At 63.7% G+C, this 25272-nt stretch overlaps 1 protein-coding gene and 1 long non-coding RNA gene across 6 annotated transcripts in view; one reads left to right on the forward strand and one right to left on the reverse strand.

The window, feature by feature from the left end:
* Positions 1-4027: 4027 nt before the first annotated feature.
* Positions 4028-25272, reverse strand: part of BAZ2A (bromodomain adjacent to zinc finger domain 2A) — a 32187-nt gene continuing 10942 nt past the window's right edge. For 4 of the 5 annotated variants that reach the window (XM_065576055.1, XM_065576057.1, XM_065576059.1 and 1 more), the window contains exons 2-29: positions 24230-24367; positions 22029-22592; positions 21060-21245; positions 19833-20054; positions 18816-19001; positions 18655-18715; positions 18424-18532; positions 17998-18099; positions 17474-17690; positions 16670-16731; positions 16475-16540; positions 16171-16377; positions 15557-15811; positions 15122-15336; positions 14292-14366; positions 13216-13378; positions 12835-12894; positions 12586-12724; positions 11941-12494; positions 11177-11387; positions 10635-10790; positions 10378-10535; positions 9766-10049; positions 9217-9349; positions 8783-8929; positions 8303-8535; positions 8018-8161; positions 4028-7627 (exon numbers count right to left, since the gene is read on the reverse strand). In XM_065576055.1, the coding sequence (XP_065432127.1) occupies positions 7459-7627; positions 8018-8161; positions 8303-8535; positions 8783-8929; positions 9217-9349; positions 9766-10049; positions 10378-10535; positions 10635-10790; positions 11177-11387; positions 11941-12494; positions 12586-12724; positions 12835-12894; positions 13216-13378; positions 14292-14366; positions 15122-15336; positions 15557-15811; positions 16171-16377; positions 16475-16540; positions 16670-16731; positions 17474-17690; positions 17998-18099; positions 18424-18532; positions 18655-18715; positions 18816-19001; positions 19833-20054; positions 21060-21245; positions 22029-22592; positions 24230-24365 (5214 nt within the window). In that variant the 5' untranslated portion in view covers positions 24366-24367 and the 3' untranslated portion in view covers positions 4028-7458. Of the gene's footprint in view, positions 7628-8017; positions 8162-8302; positions 8536-8782; positions 8930-9216; positions 9350-9765; positions 10050-10377; positions 10536-10634; positions 10791-11176; positions 11388-11940; positions 12495-12585; positions 12725-12834; positions 12895-13215; positions 13379-14291; positions 14367-15121; positions 15337-15556; positions 15812-16170; positions 16378-16474; positions 16541-16669; positions 16732-17473; positions 17691-17997; positions 18100-18423; positions 18533-18654; positions 18716-18815; positions 19002-19832; positions 20055-21059; positions 21246-22028; positions 22593-24229; positions 24368-24789; positions 25058-25272 lie in introns of those variants that run through there. The other variant, XM_065576056.1, reaches the window with a different exon arrangement.
* LOC135977077 (uncharacterized) lies at positions 6660-8457 on the forward strand. Its single transcript, XR_010594425.1, has 2 exons — positions 6660-6724; positions 6765-8457. It is a non-coding gene; the product is annotated as an uncharacterized LOC135977077 (long non-coding RNA).

Raw genomic sequence — 25272 nt, forward strand, 5'->3', positions numbered from 1 at the left:
GGGGGGGTCCTGGCCATGGCTGCTGGGCGGGTGCCCAGAGCAGCTGGCGCCTCCAGAAGGCACAGCGAGTCCCTCGTCCATTTCAGCTGCAGGGGGGGGGGCATTCCCTCAAAAGCCAAGCGCCCCCCCCCCAAAAAAACACCTCAGCACTTTGTAACAACTTGGGGGGGGGGGGCTCATTACAAATAAGCCAATAGGTTGCCCTAGTGGTACCTCCTCCTCCCTAGCTAGTTACCTGCCCCAAACACCTGAGCCTGTCCTCCCCCACCCCAGCCAATAAACCTCCTGTCCCTGCCCCCCTATTGACAGGCCAGCCCTGGGCCTCTGAGCCCTGGGCCAGTGGGGGGGGCCCAGCGCGCCAGGTTCAAGGTTTTGTCCGTTAACCAAAGATCACTGGGCCCCACGGCGCCGCCCCACAACATCAGGGCAGCATCAGCACCCCCTGCCCCCCGGACAAAGCCCTTTCCAGGCAGCCGGAGACCCCCATTGTCAACCCAAGCAGCTGGGGCCAGGCCTTGGCAGGCAGGGGGTGGTGAGGGGCAGTGTGGGACCCACAAAAAGTGCCGCTCTGCCTCGAGCTGGGTTCCCTGCCCCCTGGGGGGCCTGCTTGTCCCCACTCCCCTGATCTCGGCTGCTGCCCCGTGTCGTATCTAGGAAGGGGGGAGCAGGGGGGTCTAAGCATCTGGAGTGTTGGGGTGCGTGTGTGTGTGTGTGGGGGGGCTAGTCTCAGCTCTGCCCCCGCCCCACTCCAGCATTTCCTGGGCTTGGGGCGCCACAGGTTGTTGGGGGGCACGGGGCCCTGCAGCCCTAGCCTAGCCATGGGCCAAGGCCGGCCCCTGCTGGTGGGGCCCACCCTGGGGCAGGCAGGGGGGCAGTTGGCGCTGCAGTTCCCTGCTCCCGCCCCACTGCTGGTGTTCAGGTCTGAGCAATAAGAGGCCATTTGCCCCCCCTTGCCCCACTGCCAGTGCAGGGGGTAGGGCCTGGCTGGGCAGATATCCTGCTGGATTTTGAGTCTTGTGCCTTGATCGTTCCCTGCCTGAGATCCAGCCCCTGCACTTTAGGGTCTAGCGCAGGGCGGGCGGCGTTTAGCTCCCCCATTAACAGCCTAGGCCAAGAGACCCCCTTGCCCACACGCCCTGGGAGTTGTGCCAGTCCCTGAGGCCTGGCAGATCCTGGCTTAGCACCTCCCGGCCCCCAGCGCACTGCCCGTCATTGGCCAGCATGGCTTCCCCTCTCCTGAACCCGGCTCTGCGTCCAACTCGCCCCCGCTACACAGCTACCTCGCCCCCATGGCGGCTTCTCTCCCAAGCCCAGCGGTGCAAAGCCATGGCCCATTCCCCGCTCTCTGCCGGTTCCCCCCCGCTCCCGGGGGGAGCGTTCATGGTTTCACAAACCTCATGTTGCTGCTAATTACTGGGGCACCTGTTCGCCAGGCAGGGCCCCGCCGGTTGTGTTTTCAGATGGCATTTTGTTCCGTTGCCTGGGTCGGGGAGTGGGTTAGGTCTCGAGCAGACTGGGGCGGGGGATGACAGCGGGGGGGTCCCACCCGGGCTCACACCCCGGCAGCTAACCAAAGAGGGAGAAGTAGCCGCATTTGTGCTCAGCATTGGGGCCGGGAAGCCACAGGGGGGCGGGGTGGTGGTGGATAAAACAGCCTCTGGCATTAAAGGACAGGCCACGGGCATCGCTGGTGCCTGGGGACGGGAAGCCACAGCCTCAAGGCTGGTGCCTGCTGCCTTAGGACCAGCCCAGCGTGGGGTTTAATCCCAGCAGAGGAGCGTTAGCCGGAGAAGCAGAGCCCGGGCTCGCCAGGCAGGCTGGAGCTGGGTGCCAGGCTGGGGATGCTGGCCAGTGCCTGGCCTGCCAAAAACAGGCTCTTGCCTGAGACGGTGAGGGAGGGGTGCAAGGCCTTGGGTTTGTGCCAGCTGCTCCTCCCCCATTGAAATCGGCAGCTCCGAGCCTTGAGCTGTAGCGGTTGTGACCCCCAGAACCACCCCCCGAAGCTGGGGGCGCCGGCCCCATCTCAGCCCGCCCGCTGCACCCGTGGCCCTCCCAGCACCCGCCTCTGGCCTTGGCATCATTGCAGGCACCAAATCACACATGAGACCCGCGGGTGTGGGGTCACGCGCCTGCCCCACAGGGCTGTAGGCTAGCCCCAGCGCTGGCTCGAGGCCATAACGGCCGGGCAGGGGGCTGGGGCCCACTGGAGAAAGGGGATGCTAAACCAACCACCTCTTTTGCCATTGCCCCGTGCTGCTTCTCCCCCCCCCCAGCCCTGTCTTGCACCGCCCCCCCTCCCCCCAGGAGTTAGCACCCTTTAATTTATACCAAGGAGCATTTTGTACAGGTTTTTAAGTTTTGGGGTTTTTTAAAAAAAATCTCGAGGTTTCTAGTTTTGTATTCTTCCCGCTTCTGTGCTCCAGCCGGGCTTGTGTGTCCCCCGTCCCCCCCGCCTCTGATGGAGCTCCCACTCTGCTCATGTGGAAGTTTTTGTTTTTAAATAAAAAGGTGGGAAAGAAAAGTCGGCTCGGTCTCCTCTGTGGTTTGGCGGTTGCCTGGGCAAGGCCTGGTCGGTTAGTACAGCCGCAGCAATTCTGGCTTCCAGCACCAGGGGGGCGCTCTCCGGCAACTAGGCACATGATGCACAACCTGTGGAACTCATTGCCAGGGGACACTGTGAAGGCCAAAAGCAGAATGAAACCAGTTCATAGAGGTCTGGCCCTGGCCCCCATGCTCCAGGTGGCTCTAAACTTCTGTCAGAAGCTGGGGCTGGACACTCGCTACTGGCCCTGTTCTGTTCACACCCTCAAGTATTAGCCACCGGCCACTGTCCAAGCTGGTCCCCTGTTCTTAAGCCATGGGGGTGGGGGACAGTGTATTCAAGGCTGCGCCGCAGCCCAGTATAGGCTCTGCCCCCATCCCCAGGGCAGAGATCACCGACCGTGACCCTGGGCCGGCGCTGCAGCAGTTGCTGTTAGAGAAGCTGGGCGGAGAGGGGACCCGCTCGGGTCACAGCAGGGGCCAGGCTCCACCCAAGCTGGGTTAATTCAGGAGCACGGGAGAGAACGGAGCCGGGGGAGCAGCAGGAACCGGGCCCCTCTAGCGCTGTCCGGGGCTGCAGCTCGGTCCTGCTGCACCGGAGGGGCCAGGCTCCCTCCCGGCGTTCCCAAGCCGAGGGGGCGGCGAGGGAGCCCAGCGGATCAGGCGGGTTGAGATGCGTCAGAAGCAGCTGCACAGGCATGACTCAGCGGGTGCAGGCAGCCAACCGCCTCTGCAGCGGCAGCTCCCGCTCCCCCGGCCCGGGAGCCAGTTAAAAGGGACGCGGGCGGGAGCCACCACCTCCTGGCTGCATGGGCTCAAGTTCCAGTCCTTGTAGTGGGTGCCTCAATCCCCTAGGCCACTCAGCTTGCTAACGGTGACAGCCTCATTTACCCACCAGCTGCGTTTTGGTGCAGTTACAGTGCCCTGGGGCGGGCGCAGTCAGACCCTCATGGGAGTGCTCCAAGCCACACCCCAGGGAATGAGCTACCAGGTTACGCGCCCCTTGCACCCCGGGGAACCATGCCCAGCCTGAGGCTTGCGCGGTAGCAACGCTGGAGCAAAGAAAACACGCCCCAGGCCGTTATACCAGGACAAGATCGGAGCAAGGCCTGGCCGCTGTCCTGTGCCCGCTTCCTGGCACGGCTAGTGAACGGTAGGGATGAGATTTTTCCAGCAGGGGCTGGTGAGGGGGGATATGGAGCGGCCCGGAAGGGGATTGCTGGGGAATTTTTAAACGCCCCGTAATAAAATGAGGGAGGGGCGCTTCTACTCCAACCAAACAAACAGGGAGTGGAGGAATTTTTCCCTACAGCTCACATCCCTTTGACTCAATGCTCCCAACTCTCTTGGGTACCGTGTCTGCCTACTGTCCGTTCTTCCTTCCCGACACGCAGCCTGAACTTCAGATCTGAAAAGCCAGCTGGGATCTCTCCCTCTTCCCCCCACCATCCAGCTGCCCCCACCAGAAACACCCCCGACGACACCGTCTCTATCAAACGTGGGTTTGTTTTTATTCTCGCAACTTGACAAGCACTCTCTACCGCTGTACTTGTGGGAACATCACATGGCAACAAACAGGAGTTAATCTAGAATATTTTTTTTCCTTTAAACCTTATTAAAAATGAGATTGGTCCTAAAAATATAGAAAGAAATAAATTTAAATTCACAAAAACTGTACATTATCAAAAAGTCACTAAAACACCACATTTGGTTATATAAAAAAGAGCCAGTCCTGTTCCTTTTACAAGGAACATCAGAACATTTTTCTTTTACCGTGGTTGGTTCTTCCTGTTTTATCAGACAGAGACGGGGCGGGAGGGGAGGGGAGGGGGAAGGCCAGTTCTAGACAACCCCTCCCCCCCCAAAAAATGTAATTTACAAAGCCAACTCATTAAGGGTTAAAAAACAAAATATATTCCGCATCTTAACATTTCTTGTACTCAGTCCAGAATGGATTTCTACACTCTGGTGCATCCCCAATAAGGAAGAGCGGGTGGGATTTCAGACACGTCTGGATTAATTTTGGGGGGATGGCAGGGGCTAAGAGGGAAGGTGGGGATTTAAAATTCAGGGTGTTTTATCAAGAAAAAAAAACTTTTAAAAACACCACCACAACACCATTACAGAGACTAAAACTTTTCCATGACAAAAACAAAAACACAAACCAAAAAGAAAGAGGAAAAAAAAAAAAAAAAAAAAAAAACCTGACCGCTCCAAAATATTAAAAAAAAAAAAAAAGTTTGTTACAGCGCAGTTTAGATAAAATATAAATATTTATGCATCATATAAAGTCAGTTCAAATAGACTTCAACTCCACCTCTTATTTCAAAGCAAAAAAATAAAATAAAAAGTTTTTGAGGTTATTTGATAGAAAAAAGGCTACTTTTTAAAGACGACGGGAGGGGGGTGGGGGAATGCATGACAGGCTGCTTCCATCTCAGGGCTTCCCACCCCCCCACGCCCCCAAGGTAGGTTAGTTGATTTCAGTGCTCGTGGGGAGTGGACGACAGGCAGGGGGAGGGGGGGAGGGGGTGTCCCAGATGTCGCACAGCTGGCCTGGACTGGGAAGCGGCTCCACTGGGGCCTACCCGCCAGCCGCCCCAAAGCGAGTACCCGTAATATCGTGGTTTTGAGGAGCTGGGGGGCGGCCAGGGGGTTGATTTCCACACCTTCACACCACCTCTGTGACTCTCCATCCCCAGACAGGGCTTAAGACTTGGGAAAGGCAAGGAACCCCCCCTCCCCCCACACACTTTCCAGAAAGGCCTGGGGGAGACCAGCAAGGGCTGCACAGGGAACGAGCAAAGGGTTAATGGGGGGGGGCTATCGGGGGGTTCGAGATAACCCAGCTCAGCCTCCCGTGCCTAGAGAAGGCCTAGCCGGCCCTCCAGCATTCACCATCACATTACCCTCAGTACTGGGGAGCCGTGGGGCCCAGCTGCAGCACTAGGTGGGGACCGGCCGGCGCAGGGATCCAGGTGCCCCCCTCCCCATTTTAAGCTGGGTGCCTAACCCCCCCATGGCCTTCACCTCCAGCTCTCGGCACCCAAGCCGAGGACGGGGTCACGGAGTGGAGGGAGACTCTATTTGGACCAAGTGACCCACGGGACGGGCTCCCTGCGGCCCAGGCCTTTCCCCTGCCCCGAGCAGGTTGGCGGGGAACAAAGTCAGCCACCCCCGTGGCGCACCTTCGCCAAAGTGCTCCCCCCACCCCCCCGAGGTGCCCCAGGCCTGGCGAGCCGCGCTGGGGGAAGGGGGGCTTGAGTAGAGGCGGGGCCTCCCACAAGCTGGGGGCGGGGCTTGCGCACTGGGTGGCAGAGTCCTTGGTGCCAGCAGAGCCATTGGGCGGCGGGGGGGGGGAAAGATAGCTGGGGGGCTGGCGTGAGTGGCCCGTCCTGGGACAGACGGGATCAAAACTGCAGCTCTGGCTCCCTGGAGCCGCCAACAGGAATCTGGGAGGCGGGGGTGTGTGTGTGTGTGTGTGTGTGTGTGTGGGGGGGGGGGGGGGGGGGTTGCTGACACACTGGGGTCCTGGAGCTGCCTATGCTCTGCCACCCCTTTGCCCCCCCCATCCTGTTGTGGGGCAGCTGCTGGCTCAGAGATGGGGTCCTGCACTGGTCCCCCCTGTTCTTTACCCCTGCAAGGGGGGGATGGGTGCTGTGTTGCCCCCCCGGGTGCAAACCTACCAGCTGGGGGGGGCGGGGGGGAGAAGGGCTGAAACACCACAAGTCCTACTCTGGGGGGTCCTCACGGCAAGGGGAGGGGCGCACACACATTCAGGCTGGGATCCTATGAACAAGCCTAGGTCACCTGGAGGAGGGGAGTCCTGCTGAGGGGCAGGGAAGGAGCTCCCCCACACAGAACCCACCCCCCTCCGACTACAGGCCGATGCTCAGCCCAGCTCCCTGTAGCCAGATCCGTGGGGGTGTCCGATCCTCCCTCAAACCCCTATTATCTGTGTGGGTGGGGGGGGTAACAGCCCTACAGCAGAGAAGGATCTGACCCAGTGGGGTAGGGGGGACACAACAGGGACACCCCCCATTAAAGGGCCTGCAATGGTAGGGCCTGGTAGTGGGGGGGGAGGGAGGGGCCTTTTGGGGGGGTTGGGAGAGGGTTAAGGGAACCTGCTGAGTGTAGTATAAAGGTCCCAGAAGGTTAAGGGCAAAGGGGCAGGCCTGGAAAGGTCCCAGAAGGTAAGGGGGGTAGGGGGCAGGCCTGGAAAGGTCCCAGAAGGTACGGGCGATGGGGAACAGGGGGGCATGGGAAGGTCCAAGAAGGTAAGGGCAGGCATGGAAAGGTCCCGGAAGGGAAGCAGCGAGCCGGGGGGGGCTGTGTGTGGAAGCAGCGCGTCCCAGTGTCGTTGCGAGCGGGTCCGGGCGTGAAGCTCGACGCGAATCTCGAAGAGTTGAGTTCACTTTACTGGCCATTAATGCCTCAGGGACAGCACACAGCAGTGCTGTCCTCATACACGTTCACTACGAACTATTGCTATGTTAAATACTCCCAGCCAAGGGGGCGGGGGGGGCGGGGGGGTCTTTCTTCGTGTGCCGGGTCGGGCGGTGGTGAAGTAGAAAAGGAACCCGACGAGCGATCGCCCGGTTTCTTCCGTTTTTGGCTTACACAGTCCGTGAGTCCGGGTGGCTGGGAGGGGGGGCGGGGGAGAGGGAGCAGCCGGGCCGTGGAGACACCCCATTACCCCAAGCCTCCTGGTATGTGTGTGTGGGGGGAGGGGCTTTTCCACGCCGCACCGGGACCAGCCTCCGTCGGGAATTCAGCAGGCAGCGAGATCGGCTCCAGAGGAGTCAGTTCTTTTGCGGGGGGGAGGGGGGTCTCTCCCTACCCCAAACCAGGTCTCAGGTCAGGAGCGTGGAGGGAGGGGGGGGGCACAGTCCCCAACCCCAGCCCTGGGCTCCCACTTCACGGGTTAGGAGCGTGTTTTCCCTGATAAAATTCCTCCCACCGGCTCTCGAAGAATCTCCGCATGGCGCGCCCGGCCTTGCCCACCTCCGAGTCGTCCTCGTTGAAGGTCTGGCAGTTGTCGAACACAAGGGTGGCATCGGCGGCGAATTCCTCGCAGCTCACGTACCTGGGGAGGAGCCAGGGAGACTGAGTCACCCCTGAGTCCTTCCCGCCTGGATCACAGCAGCCTCAGAGCAGGAAACAGCTCTCCTGACCTCTGCTGCCACCCCGCCCCATTGCCTGAATCCCCCCATGCCCATTCCGGCCCTTTCCCTCTATCCTCCTCCCCCGACCCAGCAATGCCCGGGTGGTGTCTAGCCAGCCCCTGGGAAGGAGGAGAAACGGCCCCCGCCAGCCCCACACAGCCAGATGGGTGCAGGTAGGTTCTTCGTCGCTGGGGCCAGGCGGCCCAGGGAGGGGGAGGGATACTCGGCGCCAGCCTGCGAGGTCCATGCCGCCCTCTGGCTCCTTGCAGAGATTCCCCCTCCCCCCGAGAGCTCCCTGCCCCGACACTCACTCGCCCCGCAGCAGCCGCGTCCGCATGGTGGCGAAGTCCATGGGGTTCTTGATGATTTTCCTGTAGCCGGGCACCAGCCGGGGATTGACGGGCTCCAGGAATGGCCAGGCGTCCTCCTGAGACTCCATCTCCATCAGGATGATCCTACAGAAGAGGAGGGGCGTAGCACAGGGACATGTACCAAACTGGGGCGTGCAGTGCCCCGCCCCACCCTGCTGGGGCATGCACACGACCCCCCTCCCCAGGCCCCGCCCCAGCCAGGGGGGCACACCCCAGGGTACGTACTCGCAGAAGGTCAGGTCGCTGCTCTGGCCCCGCGGGGACAGTCTCCTCCGCTTGGAGGGGGACAGGCCCTCCCCTGAGTAGCGGGGCACCGACAGGGTGTCACGCCTCCGCGGCAGGACCCGGCGCCCAGGACTCTCCTCCTCCTCCGGGAAGCCCCCCCCAAAGAGACGCCCGCCTTTCCGCTTCTTGCCCCGCCTGGGCGAACTGGGGTCGTCGTAATACTCGCCTCCTGCCTGCAAGGAAAGAGAGACTGGGGGAGTCACCCGCTGGAATCGGTCGCTCCCCACCCCCGAACCGCACAATAGGGAAACTGAGGCACGAGGGGAGACGTTCCTCTGAGGTCACACAGCCACCACCCAGCAGCCCTGGCTCCCAGCAGGGGTGGGGGAGAGAGGGTGTGATCTGGGCTTGGAAAGATCTCGGTGAGGGGGGCAGCCCACGCAGCGGTCGAAGCCCAACTGGGCTCCCACGGGAACATACCTGGGAGACGCAGACGGAGCAGAACCAGTCCCCGTCCGGCACCTCCGTCATCCTGGGCCGGTGGCAGTAGAGATGGCAGCCGCGGTCGCAGCCGTCACACAGCAGCAGGTGTTCGTCGTCGTCCCCCTTCCGGCACACCAGACACGTCTGGGGGAAAAGGAGAACGTGAGGTGGGTGGGCTGAGAGAGGCCCCCAACAGGAGCTCAGCCCAGCCAGACATTTTATTTCTTACCCTACTAGGTCCATCCAGTCCAGATCCTGCCCTGACCCTCTCCCCGCCCCTGCAGTAGGATGGTGGTTCCCGAGTTCCAGCCCCGACTCTCCCTCCTGCAGCAGGGAGCTCCACAGGGTGCCACCTCTTCCCTGCACTACCCCTCGTCCCTGGTGCCTCCTGACGGCCGGGAACCATCGAATGTCCCCCCCGCACCCCTTACCACTTTGTTGACCGACTTCTCCCAGGCGATGGATTTCTCCAGTTGGTAGATGCACAGGGAGACCTGGGCCGCGCTCCGGCACCGCTCCAGGGTCTGGCGCCATGCCCGCATCCGGGGAGTGATCTCGTAGGCACTGGCGGAGGGGAGAAACAGACACTCAGCCTGGCGCAGGGAGGATGCCCTGACAGGGAGCTGGTTGCATGCTAAGTAACCCTCGCTGCCACCCCCCACCCAGCCCTGCGGAGGGGGTTACTGTCCGGGTTGTCCAGAGAGGGAAACTGAGGCACAGAAAGGCATCTACCTAAACCGCATGGCTAGGAAGAGAACTCAGGAGTCCTGGCACCCAGCACCTCCCTGCTTTAACCCAGTAGACCCCACCCCCATCCCAGAGCCAGGAGTCGAACCCAGGAGTATTGGCTCCCAGTCTGTGCCCTAGACCCGGTCCCAGGGCTGGGGGGAAGAACCCAGGAGTCCGGGCTCCCAGCCTGTGCTCTGGAGCCCCGTCCCAGAAGCCCCCGTTGCTCGCCCCCCCGTGTGCCAGGCACTCACATCTCCGTGCTGCCCAGGTCCAGCGCCTCGGGGTTGCTCAGCACGGCCTTCTCCACCACCACCTCGTGCGGCGGCCACAGCGGCTCCTTCAGGTACCGGCGCTCCATGTTCTGCTCCAGCGCCGCCAGCCGCAGGACAGCCAGGTCCAGGGGGTTGGTGGCCTCCCGGGAGGGGGGCAGCCCCTCCCGCCGGTTCTTGAGGGTGATGTCCTCTAGGGCCCCCACCTTGTGCTCGCAGTACCGCAGGTCGTCCCGCGCCGAGTCGGGGCTCGGACACGTCCAGCCCTGGGGGGAGGGAGAGCCTTAGAGGGGGGCTGGGATCCCGGGGGGATGGGGATGGTGGTTCAGCCTGCTCGGATCCCAGACGGCTTTACCAACTACCCAGCAGCACCTGGGGCTGCCTTGGGGTCATTCATCCAGGTGACAACCTGCTGAGCTCACAGGCCTGGGAGGAGGGACCAGGGGAAGAGTTCGTTGGCATGACCCGTCCCCTGCACCAAGTGCACCCCGCAGCAGCTAGGAGGGGGCATACTGCAGCACCCACTAGCTCTCCCAAGCTACATCGGGGGGAGGGGGGGTTGGGGGGGGGCAGGCCGGGGGCCAGGCTCCTCACCCGGATCTGCAGATCCGCCATCAGGACCCGCTGCTCCAGCTCTTCCACCCACTGCAGGAGGGCGAGGTCCATCTCGTAGGCCCGCTCTGTCACAGACCACCGGGCCAAGGCTTCCTGAGACACGGGGTGGCCGGCGGCCTGGGGCTGGACGATGGGATCTGGGCAGGAGAGAGGCAGGGTTAACAGCCTGGCGTCCTCCCCCCCCCCCTCCCACGGCCTGGGTCCTCCCCCTCTCCCGCCCGCCGGCGTGTCCTCACCGGCAGTGGCGCGGGCGCAGACCTCCCGCAGATACTCCTTGTGCTTGGTGAGGTGCTTGTGCAGGGCCTTCTCGCGGATCCCCCGCGGGTGCAGCGCTCGGACCACGGCCTCCAGCTCCTCCGGGTCCTTGAGCCACCACCAGCCGCTCTGCATCTCTGCAAGGCAGCCACGGAGCCGGCTGAGCACTGGGGTGTGTGTGTGGGGTGGGGGCCAGCTCCCAGTCACCCTGCAGGGGAAGGGGACCCCAGCAGGGAACGGGACCCAGGCGTCCTGACTGGCACCCAAACCCAGCTCTCTGCCCTCAATGAGACGGGGGCGAACGTGGTCTCCTGTCCCCCTGTGCTTCACCCGAGGCTGGGTGCCCCCCGTGAACGGCCGGGTGGCGGGGGGACGACGTCCAGAGGGAAACCCACCCGCCCCCCAGGCAAGGAAAGAAGGGAGGGAAGTCTGGATGGGCGGAGAAGGTGGAACTGGGAGAAGCCGTGCCAGAGGTGGCTGCCCCATTGCCCGATGTGTGTGGTGGGGCAGGGGGTGTCCTCACCTGGGGGCACGGGCTGCGCCATCAGCTGGGTGAGATACTTCTGCTCAATCTGCTTGAAGAACTTGGTGGGGGGCCGGCCCCGGCGCTTGGGCTGCCCCGGCGGCTCCTGGGCCTTCTCAGGTCCGCCCCGGCCCCTGGGGCACACGCTGGGCACCCTGGGGCTGGCGTGGACGGGCGTGGAGGCGAGGGGGGGAGACGTGGGGCCATTCGGCTGGGAGGAGAGACAGCGCGGGTGAGAGGCGCTGGCTGCACAGTCCTCGCCCCGGTCCCGCCGGCCCCCCGGGAGCCAGTCCCTCCAGCCCCCCGGGGGCTCCGGATCTAAGTGACCCACGTCACGGGGCTCCCCTCGCTTCCCATGGGCCTCGTCTGTGCTCCTGCCCCCCTTCCTTGGGGGCCAGCCACCACCCCGCTCCTCCCCTCGCAGCCCCCTGGATATGGGGAGGTGGGTTCCTCCCCAGACTCAGCCCCACCCCAGGGAGCTGGAGCCCACAGATTCGCCAGGCTCCAGCTAGTCCCTCGACCCCTCTCCGGGGCCCAGATCCTGCCACAGGGGCGAAGGGAAGGGGACGGGGCGGCTTTCCAGCCCGGCTTAGAGCGACACCTACAGGGGCCAGAGAGGAGGGTCCCTTTGGCAGTGCCAGCTATGCCCACGGGGTCAGCAAGAGAGGCGCCTGCCAACGGGGATCTGCTAGGCCCCCCCCCCTTCCCTGAACTCTTTTTGTACCCACTCCGGCAGCAGACCCAGGCACCCGGCCGGCTCTCACCTGCCTGCCCGTAGCCTTGGGCTGGTCCCCGGGGTGAAGGCTGCGAGGCTGGGGGGTGGCTCTAGCGGGGGGCTCCTCCGAGGAGGTAGCGAGAGGGGGAGCGGCATGGCAGGGCGTCCTAGGCAGCAGGTTGAACCAGGGCCCCTGTTTCTCCACTGTCTCTGGGAAGCTCTCCTCCAGGGTGGGCGCCTCGGGGGCAGGGGGGCTGGGGTCCCCCTTCCCGGGGCTGCTGTCCGGGGTGAGGACCGAGCTGTTGAGCAGGGACGACTGCGTCTGGCTCAGCCAAGACAGGAAGGCCGACTGGCTCAGGTCGTGCTGGCTCTGGCAGGGGGCCATCGAGTCCTCTAGGAGCCCGTTGAGGGGCGGGGGCTTGGGCCCGCCCGGCCGGGCCGGGTCCTCTTTGCTTTTCCGCGGCCGGCCCCGCGACCGGGAGACCGTGCAGTTCGGCCGGCTGGGGACGGGCAGCTCGACCGGTTCCTTCTTCACCGGGGAGATCTCCGGGGCAGCCTCTTTCTCCTCCTCCTCCTCCGTGTCCTTGGGCCCCTCCTCCGCGGCTGCAGGGTGGGGGCGGGAAGAGATCAGAACCGTGCAACCCTCTCCACTCTAACAGCCCCCCCTCCCCACAAGGCCCCCGACCCAACTCACCTGCCTCGGAGCCCTCCACGAAGATCCCGCCCAGGTGGGGCAGGACCCAGTACCGCCTGCCGTAGCGGTCCTGGCCCAGCGCGGCGGCCCGCAGCGTCTGCGAAGCGTGGAGCAGCTTCTTCCGGAAGAACATCTGCCTCTGGGGGAGGGGAAAAAAAAAAAAGAATGGGGGGAGGCATCGTCTGCTGGGGGCTGTCCCGGGGGATCCAGAGCCTGCCAGCTCCCCACCCCAACTGGGGCCAGCCTTACCTTGGCTAGCTTCTCGATCTGTCTCTCCAGCTCGGGGACGCTGCATGCGGGAATGCTGGCCTGAGTGGGAGAAGGGACAGTCAGGAGGAGTGAATCCTTGCCCACCATGTTCCCCTGGCTCTGCATACAGGACCCCCTTTACCCCTCGAACATCAGCAGCTCTGGTTCACCCTTGTGCTGTCGCCTCTACAGCACAGCTGGGGAAACTGAGGCACCAGGGAATGAGACTTGCACAAGTCAGTGGTAGAGCTGGGAAAAGAACCCAGGAGTCCTGTCTGCCCATCTCCCCTGCTCTAACCACTAAACGACACTGCCTCCGAAAGGCAGAGGCGAACGTCCCCACTCCCCTCGCCTATTGGCCTGGCCCTGCCACGCGGCTACCTCCTCATCCTTGCGGGACTTCCGGCCCCGGCTCTCTTCCTCCTCTGCCTCCAGGCCACTGTTCTCCTCCGTGATCCGGGAGCTGCGCCGCCTGGGCCCCTCGTCCAGGCCCGTGATCTCAGACTCCGGGCGGCCTGTCTTCTTGGCCAGGGCGATTTTCAACCTGCAGAGCCGCAGAGGGAACGAACGTCCTGAATGCCAGCCGGGGACACCGACTCCCTGCCGCCCCTCAGGTACCCAACCCCGCATGGGCTGGGGGCAGGCGCGCAGTTTGGATCCAACAGGCCGAGAGCTCAGATGTTGCCTGGCAGATTGGATCCAATAGCATACAGCCGCCTTCCAATTCACCAAGACGCCTGGAGCCCCGCTGCCCTCCCCCTATAGCCACCCCGCAAGTTTCTCTGGCAGAAGCAGGGCTGGGCATTTGACCGGTCCTAAAAGAGTCGGTCAATTCATCAGTCAAAAATGGGCAAATATTTTAAAGCACTGACTTCTTCCAACTATAAACCACAGCGCCAGAAAAACTGGAGACGTTCATGGCCTCCCGCAGGCTTGGCCTGAGATCAGCGATCCTCAGACAGACTCGTGGCCAATTAATTATCGGCCAATCTAAGCTATTAGCCAATCAGAATGCTTTTGCTAGGTTATTAACCGACTGCAGTTGAAAAAAGAATAATACCCAGTCAGACATTTTGCAGTGAGAATCATCGATAAATAAAAACTAGATCCTCTTTAAATAGGAATATCTAGACCATGAAACAGTGAATTCACACGGCGGTGGCTCTGCTGGGTAATCTGAGCGCTCAGACATCGGTGCTTCATTCCAGACAACCAGCGACTCGAGCTCGGAGCGGAAAACACGATGAAATGAAGGTCCAACCGATGACAGGTGCGATCGCAAAGGTAGGTCAGCGCCTATTTCAGGCCATCTTGCTGGAATATTTAACTCCGGTCGGATAACGGGCAGGTCAGTTGACATTATCTGGCTGATCAATTGACCAGAAACGCCGTCCCCCTCTGCCCCCAGCCTCCTCCTCGACCCAGCCAGCCCACCCAAAGCCCTGGGTAGTACCCACCTGCGCAGCTTGCCCTCGATGATCCATTTGTTCCTCCTGTAGTTGGACATGTTCTCCAGAGTCTTGTCGATTTCACTGCAAGGACAGCCCCGAGTTTAGCAGAGCAGTCCTGTCCGGACCTCGCCCCACCACGCGCCCCCTTGGGAAGGCAAAGGAGCGACACCCTCCAGGGTGCCAGGGCCGGATCTCGCCTCCAGGCCCAGCCTGTTGGGTCCCTGCCCATCACGTGCTCGGGAACGGTTCAGAGCATGTACGGCTGGGGTGAGCAGAGTGCAGCCCAGAGACTACGAGTCCCAGCATGCAACACTCCCGCCTGGATTGGCGCAAAGCTTCCTACTCAGAGCCAGATGGCAGCACTGCATTCTGGGACTTCTTGTCCGCAAGCCCCCTGAGCGCTTAGCCCAATGCATGCTGGGATATGTAGTCTCCCTGGCCTGCACACAGCTAGGGTGACCAGATGTCCCGATTTTATAGGGACAGTCCCGATTTTTGGGTCTCTCTCATATAGGTTCAAATTACCCCCCACCCCCTGTCCCGATTTTTCACACTTGCTGTCTGGTCACCCTATGCCCAGCCCCTAGGCAGCCCAATGCCTGCTGGGATATGTAGTCTCCCTGGCCTGCACAGCCCCTAGGCAGCCCAATGCCTGCTGGGATATGTAGTCTCCCTGGCCTGCACAGCCCCTAGGCAGCCCAATGCCTGCTGGGATATGTAGTCTCCCTGGCCTGCATCACCCCGAGAGGCAACAGCTGGGTTTTGCTCCCTGTTCTAGCCACCGCCCCCCCAAGGCTGCAGGGCACAAGCGGCCCGGCCCGGCCCCCGCTCCTCACTTGATGATGAGGGCGCTGCCGTTGAGTTCGTTGACCAGGAAGGCCAGGATGGCCGCCTTGCGGTCCGGGGGCAGCGCCTGGAAGGGCTTGGTCCGCAGGCCGTGGCACAGATCGGCGTCGGCCCCGTAGGCCATTAGGAAGCAGCGCAGGATCTCGGACACGGTGTCCCGGTTCAGGCTGATCTCGGACACCTTCTCCCCGAGGATCTTCAGGGACTGGGGGGCAGAGGACAGGAGTTAAAGCAGTGGAGGAGGGGTGAGGGGAGGGTCCATGCTGGAATATGGGGGGTGGGGGGAGAGCTTGGCTGGACAATGCTCCAGGTCATGCAGGAAGTGTGGGGCGGAGCAGGAAATGGAACCTGGCTTTCCCTGGCCCAGGCTGGCCCCCGCCCCGTTGTTCACACTGAGTCCAAGGGGCTCGGCCGTGCCCATGTACCTGGCAGTAGGAAGGGAGGCCGGGGTCGTAGAGGGCAGCCCGCAGGAGCCGCACCAGCAGGTCCTGCACCTCGCCCAGGCTGTCGTCCACGCCGAACAGCCCCTCCTGCAGGGTGCAGAGGCTGGGGACGTCCCGGGGCACCTCGAAGCCCAGGACCCGGCCGTAGCTGTGCAGGAACTCCACGATGGTGAGGCAGTCGGAGAAGGCCCCGCTGGGCAGGACCAGGCCGGGGATGCGGGAGAATGGCGGCAGGGGCTGGGGAAAAGAAAGAGAGGGCCGAGCGGCTGGTCAGCGGGGCCTAGTGGGTGGAGCCGGGACCCTACCAGGTTTTGGCATGGTTCCCTTCCACCCCCTGACTCCCAACACATGGGCATGTGATACCAGCCTCACCACCCCAAATGGGCCAGCACAAGAGGCACCAGGCCCCGCACCCCATGTGGGGGGCTTGCTCAGCCCTTGCCCTGTGGGGAGCCCACCCCGACCCACTCGTGGGAGCCCAGAGCAGCTGGGGGGACCCTCCAGGAAGCAGCAGAGCCAGAGGGGCGCTAGCCTCAGGGGAGGGGGACGGGGAGGGGACTGATCTCCCCCCCCTCCCGCCAGGGGGTTCACCCAACCTGATGGTCGCCCAGGCACATGTCCTCCGTGGGCTTCTTCATCTCCTCTAAAATCATTTGCTGCCGGCGCCGCTCCTCCAGCCGCCGCTGGGCCAGCAGGTTCTTGTCCACCTTCCGCACAGCCTTGGCCTTCTCCTTGGGCCGCCCCTTCTCCTTGGGCCGCCCCTTCTCCTTGGGCTTCTCCGGCCGCGCCTTCTCCTTCTTCGCCTGGGGGACAGACATAGCGGCGGAGGGGTGAGTCAGGAACACAGCCCCCCCTTCGTGTCTCCCCCCTGCCTCCCCCAAACCGGGCCTCCACACCCACCTTGGCTTTCTTCTTGGCCTCCTTGGGCTTGGGCACTTTGGCCTCCTGCTTCTGTTTGTTCCTTGCCTGGAAGGGATAAAATCCACCTCAGGTGCCTGGTGGGGAGGGGAGTCCCAGACTGGGAGGGGGAAGTGAGACCCTCCCAGCTCCGACTGGGTGCCCCAGATGGAGCCCCTCCCCCAGCGCCGCTCGTACCTTTCGCCTCATCTTCTTCTTGATCTTGCTCATCTTCAGCTTGTCTTCGTCGCTGAGCACCTCTGCAAGTCGGGGGGGAGAGGGGGGAGGAAAGAGTCAAGGGAGGAGCCTGGAACAGCTGGGGGGGCGGCACCCCATAACCCACTCCCAGGCCGGGCACAGCCGCCTGGCCCTGGATTCCCGTGCCCCTGCAGCCGCACAGGCCTCTCTAGGCCCTCGCCCCGCTGGGGGGTGGGCAGGTCTGAGCTGTGGGTGTCACCTGGCGGAAGATTCATCTCTCCTGGTCGCTGGAGATGCGGGCACCAGGTCCGCACGCTCATTCGACTGGCACAGTAGCGTTCACAGCAACGGGCGCGTGCCATGATGGGGGGCGGGGGGGGATGCGGGCCAGGGGTTGCACTGAATGGAGCAACCCCTGGTTGGGGCTGGGGCTGCAGTTGTCGACCCAAGCTCCGGTTGCATCAGCGAGGTGCCCAGAGGGCGCTGTCCCGGGCTGGCAGGGGAGATCAGGCCCGCGGCACAGCGGGCAGAATGTCACGTGGGAAGCCGCGCGGGGGGGTCCCACTGGGGGAGTATCACACCCTCTAGCTGGCAGCGTCTTAGCTGGGCTCCTCCCTGGACGGTGCCTTTGCCACGGGGGCGCGCAGCAGGTCGAGGGTGGGGCCGGATCCAGAGGGGTGCTGAGCTGCCCCGTCCCTGCTCTGAAATCAACGGGAGCGGCTGGCGCATCGGGGCAGGAGGCGTCCCCAGGAGCCATGCTCCCTTCGGGCACAGGGACCGCCTGGCACGCGAGGAGGGGGGTACCTTGGGCTTCCAGTTTCTTCAGGAGCCTGGCGTCCGTCTTGCTCAGCAAGTCGGCCATCTTGGTCTTGGGGGGCCGGCCCCGACCGCGTTTCACCTTGGGCGCCTCCTTGGCCTTGGCCTTCTCCTTCTCCGCGTTCCGGGGGCGCCCGCGCTTGCCCGTGATGGCCTGGATGCGCGAGGGGATCTCCTCCCGGGTCAGCTTCACCCACTGCAAGCCCTGCGCGGGGGAGGGGAGAGCCAGACTGACCCCTGGGGTCTCCACACCAAGCCCTGGCCCGACCCCCCCATCCAAGGCCTGGGCCCCTGGGGAAGTCTCCTTTCATGCCCGTAGCAAGGGCGCCAGACGGCAGGGAGGCCCCGGGGAGCACAGGACGGGCTCCGACCTGCCAGCTGGCAACGCCACGGGGCCCCGGTGCCTGGGCCCTGCAAACCCTGCGCCTCGGGTGCATCCCCAATAAACGCCTCATCCCCCCCCGATCCCGGGCAGAGCCGGCTGCAGCCTGCGCCCCGGGGAAGGTGCCCACCTCGGGCGTGTCCCGCTCCTCATAGAAGTCTCCGACGGGCATGCGGGGGCTGAAGCTGAAGTGTTCGCGCCGGACGTCCTGCACCACGTTCCGGCTCAGGTACTGGGGAAGAGACAAGGCAAAGGGGGCTGATCAGGGTCCCGCGCTGGGCACAGGGCTCCCCCCGGCCAGGCACGGACATCAAGACACCCCCCGTGCAGCACAACAGGCAACCCCCCCATTGTACACTGGGCATCGTCATGGGGGGCAGCCCATGACGGGCAGCTTCCAGGACAGAGAGTAAGGGGGTGGGAATTGGGGGGCACCAGTTGAGCTGCTGGGGCGCCCAGCAGCAGGGATCTGTCCGCTCCAACCCGCGTGCCAGCCTCCGGATGGCCGTGGGCGACAGATTTCCACCCCCAGCCCTCGACGGGAAGAGACGTTTACCTTGATCACCTCCGGGAACTGCTTCATCCTTTTGCCGCAGGGCCCGTAGTACCACGTCTCCCCCTGCCAGCGGTGGCTGCCCTTCTTGATTCGCACTTCCCTCCTCCACCTGCGCGGGAAAGGCCCGTCAGCGGCCGGCACCCACCTGGGCAGAGCGCTGGCCGTTCCCGCCCCCCTGCCATTGGCCCCGGACTCCCCCCCCACCCCCCCAAAGTGCAGGGTGCCACCTACCCGTGCTGCAGGGGGAAGCGAACCTCCTCCGCCGTGGCGATCCGTCTGCGGGGGACTTCACCTGCCAAGACAGGGGGACAGTCACTCACCGAGCGCCGGCTGGTCGCCTACAGGCCGGGGCGGGGGTGGGAACAGCCTGGGGAAAACCGCTTCTCACCTACCCCTTGCTGATGCACTGAGCGGGGCCACCAGAGCCTCCAGGCAGCTGTCCTCAGCCACTTCCTCCTCCTCGTCCTCCTCCTCCAGACAGGCGGCTGGGGACTCCGGCTCCAGCAGGGGGCTGCGCTCCAGAGACCCCGATTCCTCCTCCCCTGGGTCGCCCCCGTCCTGCAGGTCTAAGCTGCTGTCTGCAACACCAGGGAAGGACAGACACTCGTGGGGACGTGGGGCAGGGGATACGCCGTCTGTCGGGGTTATTCCCCAGGCTGCCACCCCATGCTGTGTCATCGTCGTCCCCCCTTGAGGCAATTCCAGCGAATTGTCTCTGCCCCCCCACCCATAGGGCAGGCCCTGGGACCCCCCTTTCTATGGGGGGGGGGGTGCGGCAGGATGAAACAAACCCTGTCAAGTCACGCGGCGAGTCCGCAGCCGAGCTGGGACGGCAGCCCAGGTGCCACGTCACCTCTGCTCTAACCGCTGAGCTTCGCTTCCTGCAGAGCTGGAGAGGCCAGGCGCAGGATTGGGGCGTAAGGAGGTTATGGCTCCCAATACGTCCCCTGCTAAAATCCTGCCGTGGGGGAACCGCCCCTTCGCCCCTACCGCTAGCCCCCGAACCTTGCTGCTTTTCATGGTTTGTCTGGGATTTTTCTCCCTGGCTGGAGCCCTTAGAACACCTCCCCCCCCAAATACCCCCGGCTTTCCACAGGCCCACCTCCCTGGGGGTACGCCGGCCATCTGTATCCACCTCTTACCCGGAGCTTGGAAGCTCTGTGGGGCAGGGATTGCCTTTTTTCGGGTACGGACAGCACCCAGCGCCGTGGGGCCCAGGCGTTGCCGTTAACACACAACACTAGGCAGGATCCCTCCACATCCTGCACCCACCTCCCCGGAAGGCAGTTCGAGATGGAGATGGCCCAGTGTCTGCTGGGACACGTAGTTCCCACCAGCTGTGCGCTTTGCAAAGCAGCCCGGCCCCAGGGCCACTCATGAGCCGGTTCCGCACCAGAGACACCCCCTACCTTGCAGGACGGCCTCCCCCAGGACAGGCGGCGAGTCGGGGCTGACGAAGAGCGAGGAGGGGGCCTGGCTGTCGTCCGGCAGCAGACTGAAAGAGCTGGAGTTGTTCAGGGAGGGGCTCTCGGAGCACTCGAGCGTCGAGATGTCCGGGGCAGCTTCCAGAGAAGACTTGTCGTTCACCAGCTGGGAGTTGTCCATCTCGTAGAGATCTCCGGTCCCTGGGTCTGCAGGTGGGGATCGGAGTAAGACGCCTTAGGTGCGTCCTACCGGGGGCGAGCGTTCACCCCACCGTGGTTAGGGTCGCACCCGGGGAGGAGCTGGAATCTCCAGCGGGGGTGTGTGTGTGTGTGTGTGTCTGTTTGGGACGTTAAACCCACACTGCGTGCACTTCCAGGGATTCTGGCACACCAGGGGTTAATGGATTTCGCTGGCTCCAGCACACCAGGGGTTAATGGATTTCGCTGGCTCTAGCCACGCCCCCCCCCATCCTTTGGGAACCGAAACCCAAGATGGCTGTGTAATAACCATCCCGGAAGCGAGTGGGGCTGGGTGACTGTGTATAAGGAAGCCTGGCCCTTTAAACAAGGAAGCCAGGTCCTGTAACCCCACCCCTATTGGGAGGGATTTCGTGACTCCGCCTACCAGTGGGAGGGATTCCCCAGCCGAGGGGTATAAGAGGCAGTGTGTGTCTCCCCCTCCCGCCCCCAGTGCTGATCTGACAGGCTCTGGGCAGAGCTGCGGGAGGAAGTTCGCACTTAGAGACCATGTGAACCTGGAGCTCTGCCTCCGGGGGTCTCAGCCCCCCAACTGACCCTGCTGCTGGGGCCGACTGGCTCAGGCCAAAGGGAGGTGGGAAGAGTTTGCCAGGACCAGAAAAGGACATTTTTCAAGGACCGGGATGGGGGCCAGCAAATAGTCAGTGGCTTCAAAGACGCCCTCGGCGCCAGACTTCCCAGTGGCCTGAGCCCCAGACCCGTAACGCAAGCGGGGCAACAGACGGAGCCTTTGATTGGTCGAGAGCCAGCCCGTTTCACGAACCTGCCCCCCCCACCCCAGATCGAAGAGGCTCTTTGACTATCTCACATACCCCGAGCGGTGCTCTCTGGCCCCACAGCCAGCCGGCCCGGGAGCTTCCCCACGGCCGGCGCACGGAGCCCCAGGAGAGAGCCCGTTTAATGCCAATGCATTGGGCGGCCGACCTCCCGGGGAAGGGGATCCACCTTCCCTACCTCTAGCCAGCGACTCGAAGGGCTCCAGGGGGTCTTCGCTCAGGAGGGGCGGGTCTGCCAGGGGGCCGGCGATGGCGGAGGCGTCGCCCAGGCAGCTCCCAGCGGTGTCCGGGGACAAGACGGACGCTTCCTGGCTGAGCGGCTCCACGGCTGGCCCGGAGCTGTTGTAGCTGCACATTTTCAGGTCTAGAAACAACGGCCCCCCCACAACCCAAAGAGAGCACGTTAATGCAACCCTTCCTTCCCCCCCCCCCCCCCCCCCACCGGACACAGGCATGGGAGCCCCCCCTCAGCAGGGACCAGACAGCTCCAGACAGCAGCCCCGGTTCCCATCCAGCCAAGCCAGGAAGACAGTGTTTGGCCAGGACGTTGGTTTTGGGTAGCTCAGCGGAGCCCCCACTCCAACACCCCCCCCGCCCGCCGTGGCACAATTACTGTTCCCCACCCCCCCAGACCGGGCTTTCCGCACCACTTTTCCCAACACGTCTTTTGGGGGGGGGGGGGGGGGGGAGAGGAGGGGGGGGCTCGTGGCAAGTTTGCCGACTTGTCTCTTCCTTCCTTCGGAAGGGGGAGCCCCCCGCCCGGCGCACCCCTCCCGGGGTCATGGGCTCGATCCTCAACCCCCGCCCTCGGGGAATTCCCCATGCACGCGGGGGAGCGGGGGGTGTCTGCGAGTGCAGAACACGGGTAGGAGCCGGGGCAGCGCCGCTGGGCCCACCTCTTCCACCGCTGCTGAAAAAGCCCTTGGGGCGCAGTGCAGGGGGCCCAACTCGGAGCACTCCCAGGGCAGCTCTACACCACAGCAGGGATTGGAGCGGGGGGGGGCAGAGGGATTGATTTAGACCTGGCCCCCGCCCCCACACAGCAGCACTCGAGGAGCTGATAACCCAGCCCTGGGGGGTTCTGGTCCCTGAACATGCCAGTCCCGTCAGCTCCCGCTACCAGCTATCCCAGGCCAGCGCCACTCACCCGGCTGCGTCTCCTCTAGTTCCTTGCTGCCCATCAGAGCGGCGCCAGTCTCCTCGCCCGCAGGCGGCATCTCCTTTGCCACCAAGGACCCCTCCTGGCCGGTGCCCGGCTCGTCCTGCGGCGGCGAGAAAGGCTGGGCGCCGGAGTCCAGCATGGGGGAGGGCTGGGAGGCCGCGTAGAAACCGCTGGCGCCGTTTGGCATGAGCTCGAAGCTCTGATCCTGGAAGTCGTACAGTTCCTGCGAATCGAAGCTCAGACCCATGGAGCCGGCGGTGCCGTTGGCCCAGAACTCCTGGCCCGCCCTGGGGTTAGTGTTGTGCCCCGGGGATGCCGGCCGAGCACCCCCGAGGATGCCGTTGAGCGGGTACTGTCCGAGGCCAGAGAACTGGGAGACGCCGGGGGTCTCCTTGAGGCTGCCGGGCTGGTACGGCGGGTAGTTCCAGAGATAGTCGTACGGGTGGGGGAGGGCAGAGGCATCGGGGGAGTGCCCAGCAGAAAAGGTCCCTGAAGTACTAGTGTGAGATACAGTAGATAAGCCATTCCCATTCATGTCGCCATTCAGGCCTGCCGAGGGAAAGGCAGAGCCGTCGGTTAATTGGTCGCACCGGGGACATAGATGGGGGGGGGAGGGGAACCCGGCTTTCCTCTCCGCGGGGAAGAGCCCAGCTGAGGGGGGAAAGCCAGCGGGTGTGGGGCAGGGGTGAAGGATCTTCCCTGAAACTGCTCAACTGGAGAGTGTGGGGCACAGACACCCCCCCCACACAGGGAACTCTAGGCCTGGGACAGCAGCCGGGAACAGGCAGCCACAGAAGAGCTGTCCATGGGGAGCACCTTGCCCGACCCAGAGGTCCTGCCGTCCAGCTCCCCGGCCCCCTAGAGAGCATGGTACGGAGGGCGCCGAGAAAGCCGGCTGCATACTGACACCCCCCCCACCCCATGCACGCAGGTCACCCCGCACAAAACGGGGCCTTGGGGAGATGGGAGGTTTGGTCTGATTTCTCCCCAGCTGCCCGGGTCTCTCCCTGGCCCCCCCATGGGCTGCGGCAGGGTACCGTGCTCTAGAGGCTGGGACCCTCCGTCCCGGGAGAAGCAGGCCTTGGAGACCCGCCGCAGACTGGAACCACATGGCCAGCCGCCTGTTGGCATCCGAGCCACCCAGAGCCACGAGCGCGGGAAGTTTGGCAGCTCGGGTTGTGAGCCAGAGGGGGGGGGCTGTCCCAGCAAATTTCTCCAGGAGAGGGAGAACGCGCAGGCCGGGGTGAAACCCGTCGAATTGCCCCAGCGCCGGAGTCCCATGGGGATTAGCTGCCCCTCGGCTGGGCTGCTGGCAAGATCAGCCAAATCCATGCAGAGACCCGTCCTGGCAAGTCCTTTCTCTTCTGGGATGAAGCGATCCCAAACAGAGCCCCATCCCCTCCGCTAATCCCCTCCAACCCAGCCAGGATCCCACCCCCCAGGCTCCTCTCCTGCGCCCAGCCCAGCGTCTGCCCCGTGGCCCAGCTGCCTTCAAACCGGGTGAACTGGTCCTCTCTGGTGGCCGCCTCCTTGGGAGGACGGTCCCCCGGCCCAGGGCAGCCTGGGCAACTGGCCCCCTCCAAGCCCCACCTTCCTGCTCTCAGCGCCTGGGTCTCCTGCCCCAGACAGTCCAGTCCTGCTCCCGCTGGAGCGAACCCAACGCCAACCCCCACATTGGCCGGCAATAGACCAGGGACAGGAGAGTCTAGACACGGCTTCCTTCCTTCTGCTGCAGGGGGCACCGTGCCCAACTCCTCGGGACCCCCCTGCTCTCGCAAGGGAAGCACCACCACTGGGGACAATTCAAACCCAAGTCCTGGAGGATGGACCTGGCCAGATCAGTCCTGCCTCAGCCCCCGTGTCCAGGACCCCAGCCCCCAGCGAACCTGCCGACCAGGCCGCTCGGACGCGTGACACCAGTCAAAACGACGCAGGGTTTGCGCGGGAAGTGGGATCTAGTGAGTTAGAGCAGCAGGCCTGAAACCCAGGACTCCTGGGTTCTTTTCCCATCAGACACTGACTCTGTGCAGCCAGTGGAGATCCTCGGCTTGCCAGGAAGGGGCGGGTGGGCACTGCGGTTGTTAAGCACCCCAGGGCGCTAGAGACCAGCGGAGGGTTCTTATTTCTGAAGGTGGGTGGGCCGAAGGGTCCAAGCCCACTCAGAGGCCAGCCCCCCGCACACTTACCTTTCCCTTGCGGGGGGAAGTTGATCGGAGACCCGTTAGTGTAGAGGCTGTCCCCTGAGGAAGGGGCGGGCTTCAGTCCTGAGGCAGTGGGGACAGAGGGGAGGCCAGGGAAGTTAAAATGGTTGTTCGTTTCCATTTCTGAGGAGAGAAGAGATGAGACACCAAAGGGTTAAACATGCCCTGACCTGACACCGGTGCCCAGGCAGTACAGGAAGTCCCCCCCACGCCCCACAAACTGCGTACAATGCGCCCACCACCAGCTAGACACCAGGCAAGGATCAAGGCCAGGTACCCAAGCTCCTTGCCTCGAGGGAGGGGTTGGATGGAAAACAAGCTGAGACAGAGAGCGGTGCACTGAAAAGCCCTCCCCGGAAGGAGGCCGAACAGGTGCGAAAGCAACCGAATCGCAATCAGTAGAAGGAAAGTGGACGCGGAAACCACGGTGCGAAATCCCGGCCCGCGTGACGCTGACAGCTCCAGGCGCTGAGAAAAGCTGCCGGGTCCCCACTTCCCATCCCTGCAGCAGCCCCCACAAGCCAGCAGCCCTCCGGTAAACAAACCGGCGTCGGCGTAAGACGGTGCTGCGCGGCTGCGCTGGGAGCTTCACGGAGGGAAGCGTCTATCGGGAGATCTCACGTGCTCCCGGCCCCGGATTCGGTTTTGCGTTCAACTCGGCCACTCTGCGGCTAGTCGGGGCTGTGGAGAGTTTCGGCTGTAGCCGGAGGGATCCCACGGGGCTGCTTCTAGCATCTTCCCACCAGCGGGCCGGCGTGTTTCAGTTCAGGATCCTCACCCCCCTCCCAGGCCGGGAGCTGTTTGCCCATTTCACTGGGGAAAAAGCAGCATTTCCTGTTGCCGAGATCCACGCGAAAGAGACCAGCCAGCCGAAATAAGCCAGGGAACGTCATCCCAGGGCACAGAGCCCAGCAACCTCGGCACTTGGCTTTCCGACGGGTCACTCCTGCCTGAGCGGCGCCTCCCAGACACACCCACCCACCACGCCAGCTGGGTGTGGGTCGGATCTTTCGGTTGCTGTCTCACAT

The sequence above is a fragment of the Chrysemys picta genome, chromosome 22, assembly GCF_011386835.1.
Source record: "Chrysemys picta bellii isolate R12L10 chromosome 22, ASM1138683v2, whole genome shotgun sequence".
In the NCBI taxonomy this organism is placed as follows: domain Eukaryota; kingdom Metazoa; phylum Chordata; order Testudines; family Emydidae; genus Chrysemys; species Chrysemys picta.